Source organism: Pinus tabuliformis, chromosome 1_1, assembly GCF_031772625.1.
Source record: "Pinus tabuliformis cultivar Carrire ecotype Pingquan chromosome 1_1, CPIR1, whole genome shotgun sequence".
Lineage (NCBI taxonomy): Eukaryota > Viridiplantae > Streptophyta > Pinopsida > Pinales > Pinaceae > Pinus > Pinus tabuliformis.
Window position 1 is genome coordinate 19,993,745 of NC_142297.1, and position 25,891 is coordinate 20,019,635.

At 39.1% G+C, this 25,891-nt stretch overlaps 1 protein-coding gene across 1 annotated transcript; it reads left to right on the forward strand.

Annotated features, from left to right (window-relative positions):
* The first annotated feature begins 16,987 nt into the window (after positions 1–16,987).
* Positions 16,988–18,574, forward strand: LOC149211405 (uncharacterized). The gene is made up of 2 exons (XM_089390424.1): positions 16,988–17,751; positions 17,839–18,574. Exons 1-2 carry the CDS (start codon positions 17,114–17,116, stop codon positions 18,296–18,298), a joined length of 1,098 nt encoding a protein of 365 aa, XP_089246550.1. The 5' UTR covers positions 16,988–17,113; the 3' UTR covers positions 18,299–18,574.
* Positions 18,575–25,891: the final 7,317 nt, after the last annotated feature.

Here is a 25,891-nt window from a genome sequence, read left to right on the forward strand (position 1 = left end):
GTACTATCCTTGAAAAGAGAAAAACTAGTTATGGTAAAAAATCAAAATTTGACCATATATTGAGCAGTTTTAGCACAAAGTTCATGCTCGTTAAAAAATAAACGCAAGATCCGAGCAGTTTTAGCGCATAGTTCATGCTCATTAAAAAATAAACATAAGTTTGAGCAATGTTTTTCCGCGTTCAAGCTCGTTAAAAAATGAACCTATTCCGGTAAATAACCATTGTGTATGTAACTTTATCAGCCATTAAAGCCTTGGTCGTGTTTGCACCGTCACCTCCACTTTTCATTTGGCCGATCGTTCACCTCCATATGATTGTTTACCCATTTTGAGGAACAGCTGCAAAGAGTGATTTCACCTAGCCATCCTTGTGACACTGCCGTGATTGGAAAATTCCAACCTGTACCTGGAATCAGCTGCTAACCCTGTTTATCACTCGTTCCTCAAAAGACGAGTCTTCTTTAAGCTCTTTTCAACTGACTCATAAAATATGAAAAGATTGCCGAGTCCTTGGCCTTCCAGCTCGTTAAAGGGACAGGAAGTGCTATCCCTCCTCTAGATTTTAATCTTTTTGGACCTGAGGGATTATTGCACAAAAAGATCGAGCGCTTGTTTCTTCGGCTCGTTAAAACTATCGAAAATTCATCCCTTCTGTATTGTTTTATACTTTTTCGGACTTAAGGGATTAGATGATGAAAAAGGACTTTTGGAGTTGACTTTATGTACCTTTTCAGACTCTCTAAAAATGAAAAGGACCGAGTTATCCTTGTCGTTAGACTCGTTAAAATCACTAAATAGCGACAAACTTGTCTTTAGACGAGAACAAGTTTCACTATCGCTAGGCTTGTTAAAACATAGCGATGGGCTTGCCCGAAGGGAAGGTTATAGAACAAGCATATGTTATCCTCCTCAAGCTTGACAAAAATAAAGAGGTACTGGTCAGCAATGACTGGGGAAAAATTGGGAGAAACTCAAGAAAACTTTGATGGTAGCAAGTCGCTCTTGAACATGACACTTTTCCTCCGTACCACAATCGGGTTGGGTTGTTTCATTCACCGGTCACATCACCATGGTCTCGCCATACCATCCATAATTGGGGTAATGCTACCGATCCATCACATCAGTGTCGCCATATGTTCAAGAGAAGTCGTTCAGAAAGAGTCAACCGGGTCCCATCCACTGCCATACATTATCCTTCATCCATTCATGACCGCCACCCTGAATCATATATCACAGATCGTTTTCACCTCCATCAAAATCATTAGCTTCGTTCCGTGTCACTGATGTGGGATTCATTAAGGCCCTCCTTTGACGGATCGCTACTTGTCGACATCAGCTCATTATCCAAGAAGTTGATCTAGGAACAACCCCTTTAGTACTTTGAAGCTTGCATGCCTCAATGGCAAGTTTCTCACTTCCGGCGACAGGTATACATCAATGACCTTCGACCAGAAGATTTTGCGTGGTGTTCGACGCCAAGTCCTTTATTCACACCACGTGAATTGTACTGCAGTACCTTGAGGGTCATTATCATTATCGGTGATTCCTCTCGCGCTTGTTAACGGTTTACCTCATTGACCGGTAATCAAGCGATGTCTTTCCATGTTCGACTTCAGCACAATTCTCACATGGATCGAATTGTACTTAGAGTGAAGATCGAACGAGTTTGAAGACCCCGGATCTAGTTTCATCCATTTGGGCTGCGATATATTCAGGAAAGATAAAGACATTTGACATGTACATCATTGCAGCAGATGATCATCCTACTCAAAGGATGATAATTTCGCCAAAATTATCAGTCTACCATCAGACGATTGTTTGTTCTATGTACAAAAAATGAATTTATAAAGCTGAGCATGGGAATGCCCGCCTCAGCTAGATCATGAAAGCGGTATGAAAAATAATGTATTGTATTGTATCTTATTACAGGTCTCCTCCCAGCAAATGGATGAACTTCGGATCCTCCTGGATAAAGCATTTCACCCGATAAACGACCTCATACTTTAGGGGGCAACTGTTATAGACATTTTTGTGCCTTACATCATTGAGCATGAAATGTCCATAATCTAAGGGATCCAAAGTCCCTAAACATGTTGTTCCTACCCCTAGAGGAACAAGGCTAACAAACCACAACAATTCACAGAAGTTCTCCACCTGAAACTGCTCAAAAACAAGTCAATTCAAGATCATGTCAACTGCTCCACTGACCATCTGCGCTGAATGTCAATGGCTCCACTGGCTACCTGCGCTGAATGTCAACTCCAACGCTGGCTACCTGCGCTGAGCGAGATTGGACATGTGGCAGGCTCATTCCTCAAGGTGTCAAAACCCAGGAAGCTTCCAAAATGACACTTGCCTCAGGGAATTCGACTGGTGATGAGTAAGAGGTTCCAAATCTCCAAGTGGAAGCAAGAACCTCCAAGTGGAATCAAGAACTAACAGAGGGAGAGGACACTAGTCAGATCTCAAGCTGACTCATCCTCTCTCCAAAACATCTATATATATATCTCTCCTCCATGAGATCTAGAGGCTGGAATTTTGTTATTGCAAAGAATTGCTGTTGGTTTGAGACTGGAATCATTGGGTGTTTAATGCTTTGAAGGGAGGTGAAGATAGGAATTCTATTCTGCTGGGAAGGAGATGCTGGATTGGAGCCCTCTGGGTTGTATCTCTTCCTGAACCTTGTTATTTATCAATAAAGCTATCTTGGTTTTCTCTTATATACTGATGTATCTTGATGTATGATTGCATTAGTGTATTTGATTTACTTCTAATCCTGAATCTTTTATGAATATGAATATCTGCCTTTGTGTTGTGTTCTTCTCTTGTCGCAAGTAGTTGTTCTCTTGTCGCAAGTAGATGTTCTCTTGTGATCTCGCAGGAATCAAGTAGCTGTTCTCTTGGGTGAGCGAGGAGGCAAGTAGCTGTGAACACCCAAAGAGAAGAGGATCTGGATCGAGGGACAAACGGAAGACACCGGTAAGTCTATTGATCTCCCCTCTTTCACATTTCATAAAGGAAGAAACTAGAATAGCTGTCTCTGTTTGTTGCTAAGGCACTGTCACACCTTAGGTGGATAGGATCGTCCTACATAGGCATTTTTCCCCACAACATCAACCAAGAAAACGTATTCAAGAAATTGTTACGCGTTAACTGAACTTTCTATAGTCTCCACACGGACATAGTTAGGAACATAGAAAATGTTGTTACGTGTTAAATGAATTTTCCATGTATTTTCCTAGCTAAATTCATGCTTAACATAGCCTAAATATCTGAAGCATGGTCGCTTTGCAAAGCAATCTATTTTTATAAATATTGGAAAGAAAGGGTAGTAACAAAGGCACAGGCCTGACTTGGAGGTAGAGAAAGAAGGCCAAGCGAAAATATGTAGCCTTAGTGACTTAAATATACTCTTCAATGGCAGACCCACAAATTGAATCTGCATCCATACCCATATCCATATCCACACCCCTTGCTCACGCAAAATAAATTAGATGCATGTTAAATTCACATAAAAACACATAAAAATTCAAAAATATGTTTTTTTCTTATTTACTTCTAGAAATAGCATGGTTAGATGTTGTTTACTTCTTTGAGTAGGTAATGGCATTTCTTTCATGGTTTTCATAGTGTTTTTGGCAAAAGTAGAATTAGCTTGTTAATTAGGGTTTACTTGCTTTTGCTTTACATTCCAGTCTTTCTCCTTTCCGCAATTAGAATAACATATGTAGAGTAATCTTTCTTTCCTTTCATCATACATAGAGCTTCTTCTGAAATCTATAGAAGTTGGCTTGAGCTTCTAGTGATCTCACGCCGGCTGACCAAGTGACAACCTGCAGTGAAAACTAGTACTTGTGCATATAGCACCGATGCTTCCAAGTTTGTTACGAACTACCGGGTTGATAAAAGTAAAGTTGGTAGCCCAGGAGTTGTAGCATTCTTGCTGCAATACTAGCACTCACCACTTTTTGGCGTCGTTTCCGGGGAAGCGTCAGAGTATTCTATGATTACTGCTTTCTTCTATTTCCTATTGCAACATTTTGCTAATAGTTTATTTCGGCAAAAGTATACTATTCATTTCTTTTCTTTCAGTTGTGCATTTCCTTGCTTTCCTTTTCAATTCTACAAATTTCCATTCAGCAAGTTCATTTCAGCTAGTTGAAATTTGTTTCGTTCAATCACAATTTTGGTTTCTCCAGGTACTTTTAGTGTGGGGAAAAAGAAACAAAAAAACCAACCAAAAATATTTCCTTTCATGCCTCGTAGGAGTAGAGATAACTTAGGGAAATTTTTGCCCAACACCCCCACTACTTCTGTTGGCTTATAGGGGCTTGACCTAGGTTCGGAAGAATTATTTAGCCAGACAAATCCTGTAGCTACCGACCCTTTCGGCAATAGCCCGTGGAGCGCGAACTGAGGTCTCACCTGAAGTAGCAGGGGAGGGTGCTGGAACCAGGTTTCCACACCCTTGGGATGCCTTGATGTGGTCTGGAGGACTCGCACACCAATCCTAGCCTTTGCGCTATCCTGATTCGCATAGATCTAGTTAGGATTTAGTTAAGTTACCGTTCTTTTGAGGTATTTAAGTGAACATTTAACTCAGATTATCATCTACGCACTTCAGAATAAACTTTCATTCATAGAAATTCATATCATAAACATAAGCGCATTAAGAAAATAATTTGTACTCATTCTTTAACAGTTAAACACAAGAGCAACACAGTATTTCAGAATCAACTTAGCTTTATTCAATAGTTCCTTCTCTTTACATCCAAATCCGCCCTGCGCACTCAGCTGCAGGGGTCCGCACACATAATTGCGGACTCTACTAGGCCTCTGCGCATACAGCTGCAGAGCCTCTACCCCATACCCTCGACTCGTACTTACAGACGTAGTTTAACTCTTCTCAAAAACCTAGATCATTACCCATTCCATAATACATCTCTAAAAAATTGTCCTCTACCCATAGAGCCTCGCTCTATTTATACCTTCCTATGGTCTGCGGACCGACTTACTCCCTGTTATTCTATATTATTTTTCGGGCGGACAACCCTTTGACTCGACCTTTTACCCTTCGCACTCTGCATATTGCGGAGGCTTACAATAGTTTTATCCTACTTTCTAGGCTCGCAGCCCCAAAACAGTTACATGGGACCTCTGCTACCCAACAGTCCCCCAACACAATCATCATGACTCATCCCTAGTCACTCATTGGTGCGCTGCCTTGGCTTCGCGATTCACCTTCCTCTGAGTGACGCTCGTCGTTCCTCTACTGTAGTACTGGCTTCTACACTGCTTTGTCTGGCTCCTGCTTCATTGGTTCGGCCATTTCCATCAACTGATAATGTTCATTCTGCTCTGCTCAGTTAACACAGAACACCCCCTCTGCAGTTACTAGCACAAGCGGGGAAGCTGCATACAGGATGTCCTTGTCCCGTTGCAGCTGCTTCGAATCTTCGCTTCTGCATCTTGCACCATCTGCTGCAGCGTGTGTTGCAATTTTGCAAGACCTCCACTGTTGTCCGTGAAATCATGATCCTCAAGGTGCCTTAGAGACGACGTATTAATGGTATTGTTGTCAGTGGGCTTCACCTTTCCATCCTTTTGTGGGTATGTTATAGTTCGCCACCCCACCTCTAGACAGGGGGATGACATCCAGACCAGTTCTGCTTCGTATCTGCTCTTTTCTGGTGCATCCCCCACTGTTGATGCTGCCACCCGCGGAACGCCCACAGCTGCCAACACCCTGTGCTGTAAAGAGGCCTACTGTGCCATCAACCGTATCACGACCCTTGGGTTGGCTCCCTGTGCCGAGAGAATGAACCATTCCATAGTGGTAAATAGCATATGCCTCCCAGAAGTGTAAGCTTCCTGGTAGATGCCTCTCAGTAATTTATAAGCGCTTCGAATGTCACATTCCATGGGTCCTGCCTGTTCGAAACCCGACATGTGAAATCTGTGGCAGTTCGTGTCATATCCAGCTTGTACTCTTCCTCTTAACTATTCGTCGCCCACTTCCTTTTGCCATAATGCAGACATCTTGTCATGAATAATGATAGGAACGATCACGTCACCTCGTAGCAATGTAGCAGTGCACTTCTTACCACGCAACCGTGAGCTTGGTGGTGGGCTAAATCGACGCATATCTCGGCGGTCACATCTCATTCCCATATATTGCTTTACCATCCTGCGCTCTCTTTCAACTAGCTAGAGCAATGAGACTGTCCTTCGAGCAGTTATTCATGCAGTCGGCCTGCCCATGTAGAGCTTCAGACGACAGCCATTCATGTGGCTCGGGAGCAGGTCCCCATTGAGTTTGGCAAGATGAATCACGTCGCCATCGGTAACGTCTTTGACAATATAGGGCCCCAACCAATGCATGCGGAGTTTACCAGGGAATTTCTCAAACTTGCTGTCATATAGCAAGACTAGATCATTCTCCCGGAAGGTGCGCACATTGATATGGCAGTCATGCCATGCTTTATCACACTATTTCTGTACTTGTTGATGGAATCCAGCCAAGAATCGTTCTTCCTCCAGTTTGTCTAACTGCGCGAGCCATTCCTCTAGAGCCTCGCGGTCTACCATCCCGGTTATCGCAGCTATCCGCAAGCTAGGCACAATGTATTCCATGGGCATAATGGCCCCTTTTCCATGGACCAACCAGAACGGTGTCTGGCTCGTTAACTTCTTACACGAGGTGCGGTATGCCCATAGCACTACAGTGATGCGCAAGTCCCAGTCATTTTGCTGCGTATTGCAGACCTTAGTCAGCGCAGTCTCCAGAATTTTATTGAATGCTTCCACAGCCCCATTTGCTGGTGGGTGGTATTGCGTACTCTGCTGATGATAAATCTAGAATTCTTCGATCAGCACACTGATCGTTTCATTCAAAAAATGCGTACCCCGATCACTCATGAGAATTTTGGGATAGCCAAACCTGGTTAGTACGTTTTCGAACAAAAACTTCATAGTGGTCACCGTCGTGCAGTCCTTCATAGGCTGTGCTTCTGCCCATCGAGTCAAATACTCAGTTGCGGTGATGATATAACGTGCGCCTATCTTCCCCTGTGGCTCGATAGGGCCGACGAAGTCGATGGCCCACTTTTCGAATGGCTGGAGCATCATTTGTGGTTTGAGCGGCATTTCATCCCTTCGCGATGGTTTCCCAGTCTATTGGCATACATCACAGGCCTGAAAGTGGGCTTTCGAGTCCTGATGGAGAGTCAACCACCATAGGCCTGCACGAAGAATATTTTGAGCAGTTGCGCAACCTGCAAAATGTCCTCCAACCACCCCCCGTGTGCTTCGGCCAGGACCTGTCTGTGCTCAAACTCAGGCACATATCGCCGTAAGATTTCATCGCTACCCATTTTGTAGAGATGCCCGACAATCACGGTAAAGTCTGCTACCCGTGTCACCAGTTCCTTCTTCTGCTGGATAGAATACCCCTACGGTGCGGTGCCTATGGTTAAAAAATGGATTATATCTTGAAAATGGCCATCCGCCACGCATACTGCATAGAGTTGTGCATCCGACAGTCCTTCCTCTAGGTTTGTGGGGTCTTCACCAGTCTCGATTCTAGACAAGTGATCTGGACCGACGTTCAAGCGTCCCGGCTTGATGACAACCTTGAAGTTGTATTCCTGGAATAACAGTAGCCATCTACAAATACACCCCCCCAACACAGGCTTATTCACTAGGTATTTTAGTGCAGAGTGATGAGTATACATCTTAAAGTGGCCGCCGAGCAGATAGTGGCGGAACTTTTGAAGCACTTAAACCATGGCCAATCCTTCTCGCTCTGTGGTGGAATAATTTTTCTCGTCTTTTGACAATCGGTGGCTTGCGAACACAATAGGATGGTCGATTCCTTCCGCGCCTTCTTGAGTAAGGACTGCGCCCAGCGCAATACAGGACGCATCAACATGCACATGAAATTCCATGTCCCATTTCAGAAAGACCAATATAGGCGCGGAGGCCATCTTTTGTTTAAGTGTCTCCAGACTCTTATTGCATTCTTCATTCCAACAATACGTAGCATCTTTTTTCAGCAATTGTTCCATTGGAGCCGTAATTTGAGCATAACCTTTAATGAACTTACGATAATAACCCGTGTGTCCCAGTGTAGCGCGTAGTTGCTTAACACTTCGCGGTGCCTGCAGACTGAGTATGACAACGATCTTGGCCAGATCCACCATTAACCCATGCTTACACACCACATGGCCGAGCAGATTCCCAAACGGGACGAGGAAGGTACATTTCTTAAGATTGAGCGCAATCTGGTGTCGACGGCAAGTATCCAACATTAATCGCAAGCTTGCTACGTGTTTTCTAACCAGTTCAAAGATGGTCCAATCATCAAGATATACTTCTAAAAACTTATGTATAAACTCCTTGAATACTGCGACTACAATCCGGGAGAAGATTGTCGGCGCGTTCTTCAATTCGAAAGGCATTACTGTATACTGAAAACAATCCCATTCTGTAGCGAACATGGTCTTGCTCCTATCCTCCGGCACTATTTTGATTTGGTGGTGCCCTGAGAACCTGTCTGTGAAGGAGTAGGCTTCCCGCCTGCCTACATTTTCCAATACCTCATCCGTAAATGGTGTGGGAAACAAATCGTTCATGCAAGCATCATTGAGCTTCCTGAGATCCACACAGATGTGGATCTCACCCTTCTGTTTCTTCTCCTGTACAACCATAGGACTCACCCAATCGGATTCTTCGACTAGCTCAATGATTCCAGCTGCCAGCATCTTATCTAGTTTGGCTCAGACCTTCGCTTTGTATTTGGGATTCAACCGGTAAGGTCGCTGCTTAACCGCCATTGTGCCAAGTTTCAATGTTATCTTCATCATGCCTAGATCTCCTAGAATCACTTTTAACTCTGTGATTTTTGTGGGGAACAAATCCTGATATTCTCGTAGCAACTCGACGACCTTGTCTATCGTGGCGTCGTCCTAGTAATATCCTAATGTAGCATATTTCGGCTCTTCTTCTGTTCCAATGTTTACTTATTTGGTTTTCAGTGGCACCATGATGTCTAGATCTTTGAGCTTAGGCCCGCACACTTCACGACTTCCCTATGATTCTGGAATATCAATGTCCCGCAGATCATCCTCATCATCTTCCATCTGAACATTATAGCATTCGAGGGCCGAACTCAACTAGCGCGACTAGTCGAGCTGCATGGTATCTTGCGGTGGCAGCGAAGCTTTAAAAATAGCAGCTTTCACTAGCTGTAATGCATCATCCATTGTATCCATCATTTTATCTTCAAAGAGGAACGTTGCCAAAAATCTTTCCTGTAGGATGTCCCATTCACCTATGTCATGGCGAAGGTCTGACTCCGTCTACCAATTTCTGGGAATGACATCCAATGTGTGGTAAAATAAGTGCACCCATTCTAGTTGGGGCTCCTCTCTGTAGGCTTTGACCCATCAAGTAAGATGCGTACACGGGTCATCACGTCCATCGTATCTATTCGTAATCCGTACCTTCGGCTTCCCAAATCTGAGCTGCATCATGCACCTGCAAGTGCACCAATCTTCAAAAGTTCCTTCGTGTGTGCCCCACCATCGCGTGGGGGTAGCGCGCAACACCCATTGCAACGCATCCAACCATTGGTGCTCAGGTACCATCGCCTCAAACTTGGTCAGAAATTCATCTACCACTGCTAACCCATCATACACTGGAAGTTCGCGACCCTGGACCTTCGCATAGTACAGGGATTTCGTCATCATGTTGCAGTGTAACGTGGATAGTTTGGTATGTCCTTGCTCCTCTTTCGTCATGACCACGAATCCTCGTGACAAGTTTCCCTCTTCCTGATCGGTGCTTTCCTTGTTGCACACTGGTTCAAGATAATGCGGTCCTTTAGTAGGGTCCAACGGGACGACTACACGAAGCGATCCTGTCTCAAATGTCATGGTCCGCTTCTTCAAGTTAATGACCCCATTCATATTGGTGGCCCAGTCAATTCCTAGTAGTGCAGGGTAAGGCGTATCTTCATCCATGGTTTCAATTACTTCAAATTCAGTCCTAGAGCTTGCCCCATCTATATCTACCACAACTCCCTGTGATCTTCCCAGGGGCAAGATCGTTTGCTGCTTCGCTTTTCGCAGCTGAGTTGGAGACCAGTGTAATGTAGGCCTACCCATGCATTCCCAAGTTTGCCTAGGTAGTACACTTACATCTGAGCCTAGGTCCAAGGCGATCCAATCCATCTCATATTTTCTGATTCATGCCGTCAACCGCATTTCCTGTCCCGTCCGCGGCGCGTGGTTGTCTAGTTCGCGGACCTTTCGAGGTTCCGAGGATTGTATCATAGGTATGAGCACAAAATCACTTATTTCTATCAAATTATTAAACCTTTTCAATAGCAAAGGCATCTTCTTCTAGAGCCAGGTCATCCGGGAATGGATTGGTAGCATACCAGTTTGAAAGGAGCCCAATCAACTGGATCTCACCGGACATCTAGAACTAGAATGGAACTGAATCATACATATGATGAGAAGTGCTAGCTTTTGCTGTGACTACAGGGGAGATCGGATCACTTGGACTAGAAAAGAAAACCGGGGAGATAGAAGTAGCAGACAATTACCTTAACCTTTGCTCACTGGAAGATGTTGGTTCGATAAGTTTTGGCATACGAATTTGCCCATCAAGTTAATTATGTTCCTGTGGCTGACATGGCAGAATAAAAACCTTACCTGGGACAATCTTCAAAAGAGAAATTGACAAGGGTAGGGGATCTGCTACCTATGTGGAACGAGGGGGAATATAACACACATCTATTTCTGCAATGCCCATGTTTTGTCCATATATGGAAACATTTCACAGCCAATATGAATATTCCATATGTCCAATACAATCATATAACTGACTGTTTAAAATGGTGGAATACTCAGTGCTCTAGATGGAGGATGCTCTCCTTGGAAGTTTTCTGGGAGATTTGGAAATGGCACAATCAGTTTATGTTTGGAAAGTTTAAGTTGAAAGAAGAGATGATTATTGTCAACATAGATCGATGGATCAGTATTGGACAGGACAATGGAAATTCGCACAAAGATAAGGATGACAAGGGGATAGCTCCATGCAATGCATACCTCGCGGGCTATTTTGATGGGGCTTCACAAGGAGGGAGGTGGGGGTGTGGCTTTTGGATCAAATTCACTGAAGACCAAGAGTATTGGATACACTAGTAAACTGGAGAGGGATCGAGCATGAAAGCAGAAGCCATTGTGAGGGTCACTCTGGTTCACAAAATTCATGGCCTTGAAAAGCCACTTGCCAAGTAAAAGGCTTGGTGCCGCGGCCCTGTTTTCCTCCTGGCATGGCGGGCCTATGGAGAGCTGGAGAAACGCCACTCTGTAGAGTAGCTAAAGCAGTACAGGATTATCGCTTAATGTGTCTTGCAATAATTTGACAGGGAGGATCTCAAGTGAGCTTCTGCTAATTGCAGAAGCTACCAATTTTTCACTTGTACGTAATCAGATGATCGGGTAAAGTGCCCCAATACTTGGGAAATTCTTCTGCGCTGTATCTGGGATTAATCACAACTTTCTTAGTGGCATTATCCCTTCTCAGCATAAGCTCGATATAATATCAGGGGTATCTGAGTATTCTTGAAATTTTATTTCATTTCATTTTTATTTCGCAGATAGCTAAAACTTTTCAATTGTCTTTCATTTTAAGTCATTTCTTAATTTACAAAAAAAAAAAATTATCAGCCGCCAATTTATAAAAAGTTGTTTTTCTTTTTCGTCAAGTAAATATATTGAAATATAAAATTCACACATCGGATCACGGAACAAATGGCTCTAAGCATATTCAAAAAAATGAAGATATGTATGTATACGAAACAAATGACAAAGTATCTAGGGTCATGATTAATTTTAAATTTTTTAAATAAAGATGTGTAGATCAGTTCTATAAATTAAAAGGCTATAAACAATCAAATATATGGAGATAAGTTTTATAAATTGAAAACAAAACATAATTTTATACCGCAGAAGTAAGCACATTTAAATAAACCATGTCACAATATCCGGTGGCAATGGAGTTGTGTAGTGGTTGGCATGTTTTTTTTAAGTCCCAAGAGGATTGGAACTCGAGATCTTTGTCCTATCAAGTTTACAAAACCAAAATCTATCTTAACTGGTGAAATAGAATATTATATTTAGTTTTAAGAAGTGAACTCTTTTGGTTCGATACAAATTCAGTTTCGGTGGCGAGCCAGAGGGAGCGGCGACCGGCGAACTAGGGCGTCCATTTTCGCACAGGTGACAGCACTGAGTGAAGAATCCAGACAACGACGAGGTGTTTTTCAGCCTGGGTGCAGCGCTTCAGCAAGAACACGCCTATTTCGAGGGCGAGGTTCTTGAGGGAAGTAGCTGGAGTGACGAGCGGCGAACCAGGGCGTCCATTTTCGCACAGGTGACAACACTGAGTGAAGAATCTAGTCAACGGCGAGGTGTTCACGTTTTGGGTGCAGCGCTACAGCAAGATCACGGCTAGTTTTAGTTTTTTCGAGGGCGAGAGGCAAGCGGCGAACCAGGGCATCCATTTTCGCTCAGGCGACAACACTGAGTGAAGAATCCAGACAACGGCGAGGTGTTTTCAGCGAGCGAGCGGCGAGCTACGAGGGTTCTTCCTTGGCGCAGTTTGCTAGGTTTTTGTTGCCAGATTTATTGTTTGGGGTTTTCTGCAGGTTCAACGAAGAAAGTCGACTGGATGCTCCTGGGTCTTTCTTGCTTTTGCAGGTAAAGCAGTGAGATAGCAGACAGGGGCAGCGGATAACATAGTAGACGTAGCAGACAAGGGGCAGCGGATAGCATAGCAGAAAGGGGCAGCGGAAAACAGGTAGGCAGCGACAGCGGATAGCAGGCAGGCAGCGACAGACAGAGTTCCCGGAGCAGGCATCGGTTAACAACAAGCAGTGAGGGCTTCTCCAGAGTGGTGATCAATGAGGTTTTCTCCACAGGCAGCGAAGGCTTCTCCAGAGGCAAGCGACGATCAGCGTGAGGTGCGAGCTCTCTTGAGTCGAGTGGTGAGAGGCAAGTAGAGAGGGTTTCGTCTTGCAGGCTCGTTTCATCTTCTGGTCTTTTAGTTTTCTCTAAGCGGGGGCAAGGTGGCTTCTCTTGCCGCCTCTACCCCCGGTGATGCCTCTGCTCCGGTGGGTCTTCTCCTTCTCGGCAGCTGGCCGCGACATATCCTCTGGAGCGTTGAGGGAACAATGGCGCTCTGCTCTGTTTTGTGCCGCTTCTATGGATGATTTCGATGGTCCTTTTCTGCAGGCAGATGTGGATGATTGAGGCAGTGTTTCTTCCTCTGTTTCTCGTCTGATTCAGGAGGAGAGTTTGAGGGGGCAGGGAAGGATTGGCTACTTTTGCTGCTCTCTTCCTCATTTCGTGCCTCTCCTTTCGTATTGGGCGGACAGATCTAATGCTGGTTGCTCTCTTTTCCTATCTTCAGATGCTTGTCTGCTTGGTGCATTGGTGCCACCTCTGCACCTTATTGATGGGATGCCTTGTTTTTGGGGCGCAATATTGGCCTTTTGGGGCTTTATTTGGGATCTGTTAAAGCAGATTTTCTGGGGTTTATTCCTTTATCTGCTGCCTTGTCTGAGGGATTTTCTGGATACTCCTTTTGGAGTATTTTTGTATGTGGCTCGGTCCACGTTTCTGCATAATGCTTCTTGCATTTGCAATATGTAAACTTCTTTTATGAATATATCATGCTTTTTCTTCATGAAAAATAATATATAGAATTCTATATTTAGTTTTAATTCATAAATTTAATTAAATCAATTTTATTAATTAAATAATAATTTGTATATATCTAATAGTTTTTAATAAATATATAAATTTTGTTTTATATATTATATATAAGGAAGTGGACTAGATATACAAGCAAGGACGTTATGATGATGATGGTGGTGGTGGTTAATGTCCACTGAGACCAAACTTTGGTCTATCGCACTTGAAGAAAACGAATTATTTAGTTTGATTAAGATTTTATTCCTATGCAACTCACTATAATTTTGACATCGTAAAAGGCTAGGAAGGTCAGTGTTGCAACAAAGATTATGACACTGAGATCTAATGTGGTTGTACACGAGACACTCTAAGAGGAATTATATATTTAATAGTTTTTAATAGATATATAAACTTTGTTTTATATATATGTAAATTTTCAGGGGAGTGGACCAGATATACAAGCAAGGAAGCTATCATGATGATGATGGTGGTGGTGGGTAACATCCACTGAGACCAAACTTTGGTCTATGGGACCTAAAGAAAACGAATTATTTAGTTTGATTTAAGATTTTATTCGTGTGCTCAAAAAGCTTGGAGAGAAGCCTCCCAAGCTCACTATAATTTTAACATCGTAAAAGGCTAGAAAGGTCAGTATTACAACAAAGATTATGAAACTAAGATCTAATGTGGTTGTACACGGTGCACTCTAAGAAGAAGTGATTTTCATCTTCAATGATCATACTCTCACACAGATAGCATTTTCTTTCCATCTATGGTGTTTTAGGAACTGCCCAACGACCTCTATTTCACTATGGAGCTCATGAGAGTTCATTCTAATCTTGCTTTGCTATCTTAGAGGTCTTGCTTCATGACAATGGGCAATGAGAGCATTTCATTCAATGGTTAATTAAATTAAATTTTATATTATATTAATTTTTTAAATTTAAATATATTAGTTTTTAGACATATTGAATTGATATTTGATTTTCAATTACTTTTCACTATTTTATACATGATCAAAGTTTATTAAAATTATAAAAATAAAATACTAAATTGAATATTTATAAAGGTTTTTAGATTAATCACATCATAAGTTGTTGGTAGACTTTTTTAACCATCTAATGTGGTTTGTCCCAAATTAGATGGTTTGAAATGTCCACCAACAACTCATGATGTGATTAATCTGAAAGACTTTATCAAAATTAGTATGGAACACAAAAGTCAAAATTAATATGGATCACAAAAATCTAAAATCAAAGGCTAAATTGAATATTTTAAAAGTTTAAAATTAATTTTTAAATTTTTTAAATTTCTATTTCTATTTCTTAATCAACAATATACTTGAAATGACTAATTTCAAGTGGTTTTCAATATAAATATTAAAAATGATATAAAATATTATATTATATTATATTTCTATTTTTAATATAATTGTCTCAAATAAAATTTATTTAAAAAAATAAATAAATCACGTTACGACCAAGTGTCATTCTCTAAATTATTTAATAATACATCAAGGTCATTAATTACTTTCAATTAGATTTTATAAAGTTCGTTAAAGTTTTGAAAAAATTAAATATTAAACTAAATATTTTGAAATTTAAAAATAAATATTGAATTTTTTTAAATTTGAATTTCTATTTTCTTACGGTTCACTTTTATGAAGGATTTGATTCTCTAAATTATTTAATAATACACCAAGAACAATAATTACTTTCAATTAGATTTTATAAAGTTCATTAAAGTTTTGAAAAAATTAAATATTAAACTAAATATTTTGAAATAAAAAATAATATTGAAAATTTTTAAATTTGAATTTCTATTTTCTTACTGTTCACTTTATGCCGTTTAAAATTGAATTGTCCAAAACAGAGATTCAACCAAATGTCAAACATTTAAAATTGAATTGTCTAAAAGAAAATGTATTCAACCAAGTATGATAACATTTAATAAAAAGTACACCTACCAAATCTAAATATTTATGTTTAGTAAATTATTTTTACACCTTACTTTTTTATATTTATTTTTATTATATCGTTTGCTAATAAAAGTGTACAAAACAAAAAATATAGTTATTCATATATTATATTATATTATTTTTAATTGGAGATATGGCCATTCATATATTATATTATTTTTAATTGGACTTGATTTAGTGTGATTTTCTGAATTTTCCAGTGCCCGAATCGGTAGAAAATTTTGAGGTGAAATCTTGATTTGTGCTATTTAAATTGGTTTTTTGACTGTATATATGGATTCAACACCCTAAAAACCCTCTAAGGCATTTCAATTATGCATGGTTACCCATCAAATTTGTGATTTTCTCTAAATTCCTACCAAATTTTAGAGAAATTACACTCAAAAAACCCACCAGAAAAATTTCTAAAAAATCTCACTAAAAAAGATTTTTTTTAATTTTTTAATTGAATAATTAAATTATATCGTTAGAGTCTAAATATCAAAGACACTAACCTCCATTTCCATATGAATCATGGGTTGTTTTATTTATGTTAGTATCATTGATATGATTAATCAAATGGGTCAAATTACTATATATTATATTATATTATATTATATATATATATATATATATATAATTAAAAAATAAAAAATTTAAAATATATTGTAAAATCAAAATTATATATTTCGTGTGGACATGGTAGATGATGATCTTGCGTAAGGTTTGAGAATCTTATTTTTAATAATTTATTAAAATATATATATATTAAAAAATTTAAAATTTAAAATATATTGTAAAATCAAAATTATATATTGCGTGTGGACATGGTAGATGATGATCTTGTGTGAGGTTTGAGAATCTTATTGTTAATGGCAAAGCAATATACACGTGGCGCAAAGAACTTCGAAGCGGGATAGCGTGTCGAAGAGGATGACTGTGACTAGATAAAGATGGCAGAGCCTTACTCTCTGCTTCCATTTTACCAACCCATCTAATTTTTTATTTTGTGAATTGGTAGTCAAAATAGGTAATTGCCAATCAAATCCCATCAAGATGGACGGCGACAGGTGAAAACCAATCCCGATTTGCACTGGATAGTTCCCACACGGACAGAGTTAGCAACATAGAAAATGTTGTTATGCGTTAACTGAACTTTTCATAGTCCCCACACGGACATAGTTAGGAACATAGAAAATGTTGTTACGCGTTAAATGAATTTTCCATGTACTTCCCTAGCTGAATTCATGCTTAACAGAGCCTAAGCACGGTCGCTTTGCAAAGCAATCTATTTTTATCAGAGAAGGGTAGTACCAAAGGTACAGGGCTGACTTCGACGTAGAGAAAGAAGGCCAATCGAAAATCTGTAGTGCCTTAAATATACTCTTCAATGGCGAACCCAGAAATTGAACTGCAATCCATATCCATATCCACACCCCCTGCTCCATCCGCCTCCACCTCCGCCGCTACGTCTCAGGAGGATGACTCCCCTGCTCCATCCGCCTCCACCTCCGCCGCTACGCCTCTGGACTCTTGCGGGTATGATGTTTTCATCAATCACCGCGGTCCGGATGTGAAGAATACCTTTGCGAGTCATCTTTACGGACGCTTGCTTCAACGAGGGCTTCGAGCCTTTCTGGACAAACGGGAATTGCAAGAGGGACAGAATCTTACTTTGCAAATACAAAGAGCTATTCGAACTGCGACCGTCCACGTGGCTATATTTTCTCCCACATACGCACAATCTAAATGGTGTTTGGACGAGCTGCTCCAGATGTGGGAGATGTGCGAGTCGGGGGCCATAATTATCCCAGTGTTTTACCACGTGAAGCCTGCTCAGCTGCGGTGGACGCAGGGCACAGGTGGAGTTTACTCGGAGGACCTGCGGAAATTGGAAGAGAAGAAAACATATGATACGCAAACTCATCAAGAGAAGCCGCGACACGACCCAGACACTATTCAAAAGTGGAGAAAGGTTCTTTCTGATGTTTCAGAAATAAGCGGTTTCGAGCTCGATGCAAATAATACGTGAGAACTCATCCTCCGCTCTCAATATCTATTTTAATGATGCATATATAGATAGATTTAAACCAACCTTGTTTTAATTTTTGCCAGGGACGAGGGGGAGGTGCTGGATAAAATCGTTGAAAGTGTGGTGAAGAACGTGAAAAAGAGAAATTTGGACGAAGCGGCCGAAGATTCCGAAAATACAGCCCTGTTGGAGCAGCAGCAGCAGTATCGTGGAAAGCTTGACGTCCTATCGCTCTGGTGTGGAAAACTTCACGCCTATGGTTTAGGGTTATTCGGAATTATACTGATCTTAAAGTTACTCGGAATTATACTTGCAGTAGCCTTTTTCATATTTTGGGCCAGAACTTTTCTCACATTTTCTTCGAATTTTCCAAAAAATTCTTCAAATATCCCGTACCACTTTCCAAAAAGTTTAAACCTGGGAACACCCCCTGGCTCCTTTACTGTGTGGCAAATTAGTAATGCAACTGCTCAGGCAATTTGGTGGCCGTTGCAGTTATTTTTTATTTTGTTTATGAATATGACGGTGCTTTATATTCTGTAAAGCTGAAAGTGAAATTAATACTCATTTACAAATACTTCGCTGGAATTTGGTATTCAGCTTGCAATTTGATTTATTAAGGTGGACTCAGATGAGTCATAAGTCCCTTAGGTGACATTTTGCAGATGATTAGATTATAAGTTTGTGTTCTTCAAGCGGCGGCTGCGGCTGTCTTATTATTGTTAAACTCTTTGCGAAAAAAAAGTTGAAAAATAAAGGTTTGAGTGCCTGTTATGAATAGTGTGTAATAAAAAGCAATATTGGGAAAATTATTCTGTATGTACCCTGTCTTGTGGTTGAGGGTTAAATTATGGTGAAATTGTATGTAATAAGAAAACAATGTTGCAAAGTTTATAGTGTATGCTCCTTGTCTAGTGACTGTGGGTTAGTTTAAGGTGAGTGTTATTCAGAAATTATACGTGGGGACAAGGCGATCATTATCGACGTGGGTGTGGCTGTAGATTCAGATAAAATAGTGCGCCCACACTTGATATAATGAGGAAATTATATATTTATACAAGTAATAGTTTCAAGATAGGAATTCTATCTTAGACGTATAGTAGTGTGGTTGAAAGATTCTCTATTATGTACGAATAAATTCCTCAAATGGAGAATTACAACCATAGATAAGTAGGGATTAATTATTTCTAACTCCCCAGTTAATGACTACTTGTCATGATAGTCAAATCCACCACCATCAGACGAATTGCATGTACAGAACCTCCAAAACACAATCTGCCTCCCTCAACAGATCCACAACTTCTCCACTCCTCTCGCAAATCGTCAAAGGAAGATGAGGATTCGGCGGATTCCCTTGAAGGTGAATTGGCACGATATTTCTGTACAATTCCGCACCAGTCTGGTATTTTGGCGCGGTGGCACTATTAATGGCCTAACAGACGCGCCAGTTGCACTTCCTGGCGCGACTGTCAGTGCGAAAAGCGCGCCAATCCCCTTCTACTCAAAAATTAAAAAATCATCTGAGTCCGAGCCAGGTGTTCTGCAGTCCGTCTGCTCAATTAAGCACAAAGCTCTCGTGTACACGCAACCACAAAGACACCTCAAGCCACATAGGCGATTCTTAATAGATAGACATTTTCTGGAATATGCTGTTTATATGTACTGTTTTATACAATGCAAAAAAAGTTGATTCCACCTGCGGTAACCATGAAGAGCCGTTTGCCAAGTAAAAGGCCTGGTGCCGTGGCCCCGTTTTCCTCCTGGTGTGGTGGGCCTGTGGAGAGCTGGAGAAACGCCATTTTGTAAAGTAGCTGAAGCAGCATACATGATTATCGCTTAATCTGTCTTGCAATAATTTGACAGGGAGGATCTCAAGTGAGCTCTGCCAATTGCGGAAGCTGCCAGTTTTTCCATTGTATGTAAACAGATTATCGGGTAAATTGCCCCAATACTTGGGAAATTCTTCTACCCTGTATCTGGGCTTAATCACAACTTTCTTAGTGGCATTATCCCTTCTCAGCATAAGCTCGATATGATATCAGGGGTATCTCAGTGTTCTTGAAATTTCATTTCATTTTTATTGTGTAGATAGCTCAAACTTTTGAATTATCTTTCATTTTAAATCATTTCTTAATTTACAAAATGTTTTTTTATCAGCCGCCAATTTATAAAAAGTCATTTTCCATTTTTATTCCGTAGATAGCGAAAACTTTTGAATTTTTTTTATTTTTTTTTTTTTTTTTTTTTTTTTTTTTTTTTTTTCAAAAGTGGAAAAACCTATCAAACTCAGTTTGTCAAAACCAACAGTGACGACAGCCATCTCTGGCTGCTATCCGCAAATGTCAGTTGACACATCATTGTTATCAAGGAAAAACCACGCCACCTGAAATAACCCGCTGGTGGTCCGTAAGGGAGCAGGCTTTCACTCCTGCCAGATGCCTCTGGGTCTTGGGCCGTTAACCTGTTTCCTTACGTCCGAGGAAGACGAGCTCTTAGCCAAGCAGAAGCAGTTTTAGGGCATACTCCAGGCCCGAAAAACTTTTGAATTATCTTTCATTTTAAATCATTTCTTAATTTACAAAATGTTTTTTTAATCCGTTTAAAAAAAATTATATCCATTTTTTTTATTACCATTTTTAAAACTTACATTGCATATGCTGTTAGGCATTCAGTTCACTGTATGATTTTTGGATCATAGAGTTTACTGAAATGGTATTGGTAGGTCTTCTCCTTCTACTATTTCACTTTGTCTAGCATCATATCACTGATCTTTTTAACCACTGGCCTCCTCTGAGAAGAAAACAGCCCTGTTAGATCAGCTATAGGAGAAAAAACACATCATCATATGTCCCAAAATAAAAAGAAACACATATCCATGGCACTGAGTGTTTCCTGGGTCTCCTTAGTGAGGAAAACAACCCAAACAGGGATGAATCAGCTGAAAGTTTTATGAGAGTTAATAAGTTTGTTATGGATTTGTTTTAGAGTACCCAAACAGGAATGAATCAGCTGAAAGTTTTATGAGAGTTAATAAGTTTGTTATGGATTTGTTTTAGAGTAAACTGTCTGCAGTTAACAAGCGAATATAAACAGAAACAAAAAGAATTCCCTGAAACTAGGCAGCGATCAAATGGACTTTTAAACATATGGTGGATGATCAGTTTCCTCTATCCTCCCACTGCCCAGATCTTGTTGCAAACCTGCTTTAGAAAGCTAGTTTGTTATATCATTGTGTTCCTGTAAATGTGACATCAAGAAAATTCTTTAAAAGAAAACTTTAAATGTTTGGTCTCTTTCAGCAATAGTGATAATATGTAATCCTGACATCTATTCATTCCATTGAAAGATTTGATGATATTTATTGAGTTCCTAATCGATCTGAATAATGAGTATGCCCAAATGGGTAAAGCCAATAGAGAAAAAATTTTAAGGCAGACAATTCTGCAAAATTGTTGGATCCGATACCCAGCTCACTGAGGCTTTGAAGCATCTATAAATGTTTAGGTCAGTAACTAACCCAGCGCGGAATTTATTGTTTTGGCGGGAGGCATCCGGTCCCCAGTCGATGAGGCTTTAACTCATCTATGAATGTTTAGGTGAACAACCAACCTATCGCGGCATTTATTGTCTTAGCTGGAGGCCCCATCCAGGTAGCTAAAATTCTTCTGAGTAGTAACGAGGTTGAGGAGTTGCCCAGAAAGATATAGAAGTTCGGGTCATATTTAGAGAAAATCTGACAAGGATTTTCATAAATCCAAGTTATAGTTGTTAAATTTTAAAATTTTGGGTGTCTGAGATGTTTTTGATGGTGCTGAATCCATTTCCACTATCAAAAACACACGATTCAAATACTGCTTTTATAAGATTTTTTTGAAATTTTTTTGCCCAAATTCTGACAACTTTCGACTTCTATAAACAACTCCAAACTTTTGAATTATTTCTCATTTTAAATCATTTCTTAATTTACATAAAAATGGTTTTTTTTCATCAGCCGCCCATTTATAAAAAGTTATTTTTATTTTTTCGCAAGTAAATACATTGAGATACAAAATTCACACACCTGATCGCGGAACAAATGGCTCTAAGCATATTCAGAAAAATGAAGATATATATATGTATGTGTTTTCACTAATTCAAAACAAATGGAAAAGTATCCAGGGTCATGATTAATTTTAAAAAAATCAAAGATTTGTAGATCAGTTCTGTAAATTAAAAAGCTATCAACAATCAAATATATGGAGATAAGTTTTATAAATTAAAAACAAAACATAATTTTATACAGCAGAAGTAATCACATTTAAATAAACCAGGTCACAATATCCGGTGGCAATGGAGCTGTGCAGTTGTTGACATGTTTTTTTCAAGTCCCAAGGTCATTGGAACTCGGGATCTTTGGCCTATTGAGTTTACCAGACCAAAATCTATCTTCACTGGTATAATACAATATTATATTTAGTTTTAATATATAGGATTTTGTATTTAGTTTTAATTCATAAATTTAATTAAATCAATTTTATTAATTAACTAACAATTTTTATATATTTAATAGTTTTTAATAAATATATAAATTCTGTTTTATATATATATATATTCAAGAAAGTGGATATTTAATAGTTTTTAATAAATATATAAATTCTGTTATATATATATATATATATATATTCAAGAAAGTGGACTAGATACACAAGCACAAGCAAGGAAGTTATCACAATTTTGCTTTGCTATCTCAAGTATGTCATGTGGTAATCTTGTTCAATACATGTCTTGCTTCATGACAATGGGCAGTTAGAGTATTTCTCCTTAATAAGCATTCCATGGTTAATTAAATTAAATTTTATATTATATATATATTTTTAATTTAAATATATTATTTTTAGACCTATTAAATTAATATTTGATTTTCAGTTTTTTATACCCAATTAAAGTTTATTAAGATTATAAAAACAAAATACTAAATTGAATATTTATAAAGTTTTTTGGATTAATCACATTATAAGTTGTTGGTAGACTTTTCTAACCATCTAATGTGGTTTGTCTTGAGGATAAACCACATTAGATAGTTTGAAACGTCCACCCACAATTTATGATGTGATTAATCCGAAATACTTTATCCAATCACAAAAATCAAAATCAGTGTGGATCACAAAAATCTAAAATCAACACTAAATTGAATATTTTAAAAGTTAAAAAGTATTTTTTAAATTTTTTAAATTTCAATTTCTATTTCTTAACCAGCCCATATATATGAAATGACTAATTTCAAGTGGTTTTCAATGTAAATATTAAAAATGATATAAAAGATTATATTATATTTCTATTTTTAATATAATTGTCAAAAAAAAATTATTAAAAAAAAAATCACCTTACTACCAAGTCTAATAACAATTAATTAGTAGTGTACCTACCAAATCTTGATATTTATGGATTTATTAATAATACATCAAGTTCATTAATTATTTTATAAAGTTCATTAAAGTTTTGAAAAAAATAAATATTAAACTAAATATTTTGAAAATGAAAAATAAATTTTGAAATTTGAATTTTTATTTTCTTATTGTTCACCAAAATTGAATTGTCAAAAAAAAATGTATTCAACCAAATGTCATAACATTTAATGTACAAAACAATAAATATAGTCATTCATATATTATATTATATTATTTTTAATTGGAGATATGGTCATTCATCACAGCTACCAAATAAAACCAAAGGTAGACCTAGCACAGTGACTCTACAGAGCTTTTATGAGTATATAGAGTCTTTAGAGAAACCTAGAGAATAAAGAGAAATCAAGCTACAAACAGAGTTAGAAGCCATGCTGGAAAATAAATTCACATCTATTGAAGACAAGATCCGAAAACAAATAGAAAATAAAATAGAACTATTGTAGAATAAAACGGAGGCAATGGAGATTAGGTTGTAGGTTATAGAAAAATAAAACCAAGATACAAACCAAATATCCCAATAAGGAGATGTTGATACTTTAGAGAGTCTTAAAATGAAGGACATGATTAAAGAACTAGAAGAAAAAAGAAAAAGTTAATAGTTGCCTCAACTTAAATAGTGTGGCAGGTAAATTAGATATCAAACCAATTAAAGATGAAATGAAAAAATTGACAGAATTAGACCATGAGCGTAACAAAAGGGCCTTGAACTTTATAATCTTCGGTTTGAAAGAAGAGGTAGATAAGGATATTTTAGACATAGCCTAGACATAATTACATAATAAATTACAAATTGAAACAATGTCTCTCACAAAAGCAACAACGTTGGGGAAATTAACTAAGAATAAAGGAAGGTTGATACGAATAAAGGTGAGCTCTACTGACCATAAGTATGACATACTTAGTAAAACCTCAAGTCTAAAAGGAACAAGAATATTTATAAATGAAGATCTCATTTCAGAAGATCAAGCAGAATTAAGAAAAGAGGTTCAAAAGGTAAAAGAAGTTAGGAAGAAAGAAAAATGGGCAATAATCAGAAACAGAAAAGTCGTTATTCGAGATAGAAACCAAAAATATAGTAATAAATAGAAATTCAACATGCTCCAAATTATTTCTTGGAAATGTCGGGGCTTTCCATGGAACAAAGGCCCTAAGCTAAGTTGGATCTCGAATGATGTTGATACTATATTGCTTGTTGAAACTTGGGAGCACGAAGAATCTAAGGTCCCTGTTACACAGTAATTTGTCACCATTGGTCACCGTCCCTGTTACCCCTTTCCCGTACTTTGGAGGACTCATTCCGGGACCTGTGAGCAATGACATAACTTAAAAACACTTGCATTATGTTCCCCTAAGTATGGACTTCATGTGCCCTGAAGACACCTCCTGCAAAATATCCCTGAAAAGTGCCCTTTTTCCATTAGCGCGGGTCCACAGTGTACTACCCGCGCCAATAAGGGAGATCCTCAAAAGAAGGCACGATCATTGGCGCTCTGTCTCAGAGTAACACCCGCGCCAACCAAGTTTGGAAAATATTTTTAACAAACGCGCGCCCAGATGTTTTTTCCCTTCAAGTCATGAAGTCTTTTGAGGATAAAGCTCATCTTCTAGATGTCGAGAGTCATCATCTATCCCTTACATCTATCCACAGCGACTTTTTGGAGATAATGCCAATCCATAATGAGTTTCTTGATGCATTGTATCTTCCTCCCCTTCTCCATCTATAAAAGTCTGTCCTCATGCATTTGACAAGCTAGTTTTTGAGTAGTGGTGATAGTGCTAGTAGTGATAACGCTTGTCTTGAGTGATAGTAAGAGCCTTGGAGCATAGGGAGGTTATGCTGCCAGAAGTCTGAGCTGTGTATTCATAATCAAAGAGAGAGAAAGGTCTATTGCAAGACATTTGTAGTTGCTCGCCCAGCCAGAGGAGAGATTCAACGTCAGAAATTTGGTTGTATTTTTCTCTGCTGATTATTCATTAATAAACGACTATCATTATGGTTCCGATCTTATTGTTCATTATGATAATGTTTGATCTATATCTTTTCTGACCGATATATAGTTGTATTTAGTGGATTTTATGCTTGTATTCGCTTCGTTCTTTGCATGTGCAGGTATCCATTCGCGGAGATCGTGAGGATCATGACCTGTTGGAGCAAGGGAACGGGAATATCAACTCGTCTATGACACTAGCGTTGGACTCCAGGTTGGTTCTCATAATCCACTTTCAATTTGCAACTAGGAACTTGCTTGGTAGCGTGAATTGATTGTTGCTAGACCCCTTTTGGGCTAGTGGGATCGCCTCTGTCCGCAGAGGGGATTTACCTCTCCAACAATTTGGCGACTCCACTGGGGATGAGCTATTTGTTGTTTGATTCATAAACCTTGGACGGAGCCTGAAGTACGGCCAGGCAGCCTTCGAAACGCTATTGCTTTGCATTAGCGAAGTAGATCAACGCCACTTCATTCAATCTCCGGTTTGGTTTACGAACCGAACAGCTTGGAGTTTGTCTTGCATTTTGGTTTTCTCTTGCTTGCTTGCGTAAATAAGCTTTCTGGGTTAATTTTTAAGTTGCTTCTTGCTGTTTGATCTGTCTGAATACTGTCGACCAGACCCTGGACTGCTTGATTTATTTTTTAGGCCAGCAAACTTTATTAGCGCATTTTTTCTGCTTGACAGTCGCGCTAGTTGG